The following is a 5078-nucleotide window of genomic DNA, read 5'->3' as shown; positions in this document are numbered from 1 at the left end:
CCCCCTCCCCCTCCCCCATTTCTGATGAAGGGTCTAGGCCCGAAACGTCAGCTTTCCTGCTCCTCTGATGCTGCTTGGCCTGCTTTGTTCATCCAGCGCTGCACCTTGTTATCTCTAGTTTCTTTTTTAAAGCTAAGTGATGTGCAAGTACCTTTTTGCTGGGCGATTCCTCCTCCTTCGCCTCCCCTTCTTCTTGGCTCAGTTTCCTTTTGACCGAGGGTCTTCGGCGTTTGGTGGGAGATGGGGGACTCGAGCCCAGTGAGCTGGCAGGCTCTTTCTCGTGGATCTTCATGTGCCTGTAACAACAAGAAGGCAAGTTTCAACATTCTTTCCAGCTTTCACAGCCAAGGCTTCCTCCTGACAACAAGACCAGAGGCTGGGTCACCAAGAGCTCAGTAATTCATGGGGCAGAGTGGGCTGGGAGGATATAGTTTGGAGAAATGTACAGAACAATAAAACAGACAGGGATATACCGGAAATTTTAAAGATGGGTATGAATCCCTCTTTCCTTTCAGCTCATCGTATGCAGGATCAGATAGTCATCTAACACACAATACAATAGTAGTCTTTTACCCAAACACAAACTCGCATTGCTGCGGACACAGTTTTAGCAATAATACAAAAGTTTATTATGTAAATGAAATGAAGAAAGAAATAGAATAAACCAAACCATTTAATGCACTGCAACTTGAAAGATTTTGAAATTTGTGATAAAGTACAAGCCTATTAATCTGAAAAGTACTCTTTCACAATTCTCCCTCTGAAGAGAATTTCCTTCTCGATAAGAGCTGAATTCAACTGTGGCTTCAATTCATAGTCTTGACAATTTTATAGCCTCCTCCTTGAGTCTTCACATGACTGAGCTTATACTTTCTCAGCTTCATAATTTGAACACTTTTAAGATATAATGTAGCACCGAGATTTAAAGCCCAACCTGAAGCATCCAAATGGTGGGTTACCTTCCCCAAAAACTACTGCTCTATGCCTCCGTAATTTACCAGTAGACCTGATGTTAGTTTTAAATTCTTTCATGTGGTGTGGATTTACTGGCCATGCCAGCATTTATTACCTATTCCTTACTGTCCTGGAGAAGGTGGTTGCAAGTTGCCTTCTTGAACAGCTACAGTCTACATGGTATAGGTACACCTAGTGTTGTGAGGGAGGGAATTCCAGGATTTTGACCCAGTGACACTGAAGGAATGGCGATATCTTTCCAAGTCAGGATGGCGAGTGGTTTGGAGAGGAACTTTGAGAACTGGGTTGATGGTGAAGGGGATGAATACTGAAAGTGGCAAATGGGATACTCATCAAGTCCCTGCTTTGTCCTGCATTAAGTAGTTAAAAAAATATGCTTGCGATTGAGTTGTGACGGCATGGATCCAGAGGAAAGACTGACTTCGGTCCCTTCTCCATCTGCTCCCTCCTAGTGAATGGTGCTGATAAGCCAACCTCACTCTCCTTCAGGATTTTGGGAACCCCCGGTCGTGTGTAAGTCTGTGTATGTGGTTGTGTGTTGGGGTGGGGGTTTCCAGTTCCTCCTGGGTAATTGGGGTCTTCAAGACAACTACATCTATTCTTGCTGCACCAGTAATTAACGAGGGCTCACTTGAAGCTAACACAGCCTCACTGACACAGAGGTCTGTTACAAGGGTCTGTACTTCAGGCCACAGTGAGAGCCTGAATCTAGAAGGGGCAGCTAAAATTGTTCTTATCTTGTCCCATTGAAACTGCTTCAGTGCAGTGTCTGCGGGACAAGAAACTGGAATCAGAAAGTTTTCTCAACAAGGATTCACACTGAATGCAGAGCTTCTTGTCTGACAATGAAACAACTCAACAACAGAGCACACACTCAAAAACAAAGCCAAAAATGGAAACCTCTCCATAAACAAGTAAATAGGGACACTCCCAAGAAAGAGCGCTAAAGCAGCAAATGTAACAAGACAGGGATCAGGGTCAGAGCTGGCAATAGTAATTAATAGTAATTAAGGTAACTAAGTCGCACAGTGTGATTACATTCCATTCTCAGAACTATTAAAACAACAACAACGTATATTTATATAGTCTCTACTCTTGTTAAACATCCTAATACATTTACAGGAGCATGATGAAACTAAATTTGACACTAAATCAAAGACTGAGATGTTGGGTACAACCTCATTGAGGAGCTGCATGTCTCAGCAAGACAGATGGAGAGAGATCTGGCCACACTGTCTCTTTTCAGGAAGCCCTGCCATCTGTGTGTCAGTTCAGCTCTGGCAAAGCCAGAAAAGGGCCTTCACCCAGAATCAGGACCCTGGGGGTGGGCATCCAAAGACAGGTGGAGGGGCAGGTAGTGTTAAGGAAGCGGACAGCTTGTAGAAAGACTTGGGTAGGCTAGGATAGCAGGCAAAGAAGTGGCAGATGGAATATTACCTGGGAAAGTGTAAGGTTATACTTTTGGTAGGAAGAAGAGGCGTAGACTATTTTTCTAAATGGGGAAAGGCTTTAGAAGTCTAAAGCACAAAGGGACTTAGGGGTTCTAGTTTAGGATTCTCTTAAGGTTAACTTGGAGGTTCAGTTGGCACTTAGAGCCACAGAATACCCACAATGTGGAAACGGGTCATCTGGCTCAACACATCCACACCAAGTCCCTGAACAGCTTACCATCCAGACTCACCCCCCTAACTTATCCATGGCTAAACCACCTAACCGACACATCCCTGGATACGATAGGCAATTTAGCATGGCCAAAATCCACCTAACCTGCACATCTTTGGACTGTGGGAGGAAACCCACGCAGACACAGGGAGAATGTGCAAACTCCACACAGATGGTCGCCCGAGGCTGGAATTGAACCTGGGTCCCTGGTGCTGTGAGGCAGCAGTGCTAACCACTGAGCCACCATGCCACCCTGGAAGGCAAATGTAGTGTTAACATTCATTTCATGAGAACTAGAGTATAACAGCAGAGATATACTGCTTAGACTCTGGTCAGACCACATTTGTAATACAGTGAGCTGTTTTGGGCCCCTTATCTAAAAAAAGGATGTGCTGAGAGGATGTTTACAAGAATGATCCCAGGGATGAAGGGCTTGTCATATGAGGAGCAGCTGAGGACATGGATCTGTATTATATGGAGTCTAGAAAATGAGGGGGGATCTGATTGAAACTTACAAAATACTGAGAGACCTGGATAGAGTGGATGTGGAGATATTTCCACTAGTAGGAGAGATTAGGAGCTGAGGGCACAGCCTCAGAGTGAAGGGATCAACCTTTAGAGCTGAGAGGAGAAGGAATTTCTTCAGCTACAGGGTGTTGACTCTGTGGAGCTCATTGCTGAAGAAGGTGGGGGAGGCCAAGTCATTGAGTGTATTTAAGATTGAGGTTGAGAGGTTCGTGATTAGAAAGGGCATCAAGAGTTACAGGGAGAAGGCAAGAGAATGGGGTTGAGAAACCTTAGCCATGATCAAATGTGGAGCAGACTTGATGGGCTGAATGGCCTAATTCTGCTGTGTTTGGTGTTCCCACCTAGCGAGAGCTGCCCGCCAATCAGGGACTCCTATGCTCAGCAGCATCATGGAGATGGCCAAAGCTGTCGCTGGTGGTAAAGGACCCTTTGACACCCCTGTCTCCCACCCCAAATCACAAAGGGCCTCCAGAATTGGTGTGCGCACACGTGTGTACCTGTGGGTCACAGTTTAGGCCATTGACAACTGAGAGAAGAAGAAATTTGGAAAGGATGGACCAAATGGTCGCTTTCTGTGCTGTAAACATCAAAGTCTTCCTCATCCAGAGGATTCTCCACCACAGGAAGTGTCGGAGACCAAAACATCTAACATTTTCAAGAAGGAGTTAGATATAGTTCTTAGGGCTAAAGAGATCAAAGAATATGGGGGAGAAAGCGAGAACAGGGGATTGAGTTGGATGATCAGCCATGATCATATTGAATGGCGGAGCAGGCTATAAGGGCCGAATGGCCTCCTCCTGCTCTAATATTTCTATGTGCCCATATGGGAGTTGGCAGAGAGAAAGCATCAGGGAAAGGCAAGGGCCCTCCACCCTCCTACCCAAACATCAGTCCCTTGATCAGATTCCGACTGCCCTCAATAGAGAGCTCCCCCTGCTATCGCGGCCCTGAGGTGACTCCAGGCTGTGGGCAGGCTAGCAGCTAAGGTGCACCCAGCACAGTGACAGGGCTCATCTCCAACTGGCTTCTGCTCAGCCAGTGTGACCCAAGGCCCCGGAGTCACTTGGCAGCAGCTGGGGGCACTTGGGTCTTCAAAGAGGTGGAGGCTGAAGTGGTGGTGGGATTCGGGTGTGCCCCCTGTCCCACAGTTTAATTCCTTTGAGCTCAACAACCCCCAGAGGCAGAAGATCCTGCTTGTGAGGAAGGCACATCTTGGAGGAAGAGGAGTGGGAGGAGAGGTAGGCAGAGGGAATTCCTTAGCTTGGGGCTCAGTCAGCAACAAAAAGGCACAGCCACCAACAGGAGAGCGATTCTAACCAAGGCAAGCTAAAGAGGCCAGAGAGAACAGATAGAGCTGGGGTGGGGGAGAGAGAGAGCTGGAGGAGATTACAGAGATTGGACAGGACAAGGTCGTATAGGGCTTTGAAACAAAGGGTAAGATTATTAACACCAGTATGTTGCTTAATGAGCAATTAAAGCTGACCAATGAACAGAATCATGTTTCACTGCTGTTTAAAAGTCCAGGATTTCTTTTTAAATTTCCAGGCTCAAAATAATGGGATTAAGTTGAGCCCCAAAATAAATCCAAAGATAAATTTGAGGCAAATCAACAAGAATGTGTTGATATTATGAGCGTCACTTCGCCATGTTGTGATGGGTTCAACGTATGCAGTATCAATCTCCGCCTTCTTGAAACACTGTCAGGTTATGATCTTGGTGAAATACCTTTATTGTGCTTGCAAATGGCGATGGGGCGGGTTTAAACTAACACATCACCACCACCAGAGCTTTGAGAAGCACAAATATTTTTCAAAAGGGCAGACGCAAAGAAGCAGAGTGTTTCAGGGTTTGGCCTTAGCTGGAAAGTGGTGTCCAGTGGGAAGGGAGTCAAGACCCGACACAGAGAGAGAGAG

The 5078-nt window shown here is 46.2% G+C and overlaps 1 protein-coding gene across 3 annotated transcripts in view; it reads right to left on the bottom strand.

Annotated features, from left to right (window-relative positions):
- Positions 1-5078, bottom strand: part of rreb1a (ras responsive element binding protein 1a) — a 229577-nt gene that overhangs the window by 57694 nt on the left and 166805 nt on the right. For all 3 annotated transcript variants that reach the window (XM_048609761.1, XM_048609754.1, XM_048609767.1), the window contains exon 6: positions 152-296. In XM_048609761.1, the coding sequence (XP_048465718.1) occupies positions 152-296 (145 nt within the window). The remainder of the gene's footprint in view (positions 1-151; positions 297-5078) is intronic.

This window comes from Rhincodon typus, chromosome 2, assembly GCF_021869965.1.
Source record: "Rhincodon typus isolate 14 chromosome 2, sRhiTyp1.1, whole genome shotgun sequence".
In the NCBI taxonomy this organism is placed as follows: domain Eukaryota; kingdom Metazoa; phylum Chordata; class Chondrichthyes; order Orectolobiformes; family Rhincodontidae; genus Rhincodon; species Rhincodon typus.
This window is presented reverse-complemented; position numbering and strand designations above follow the sequence as displayed.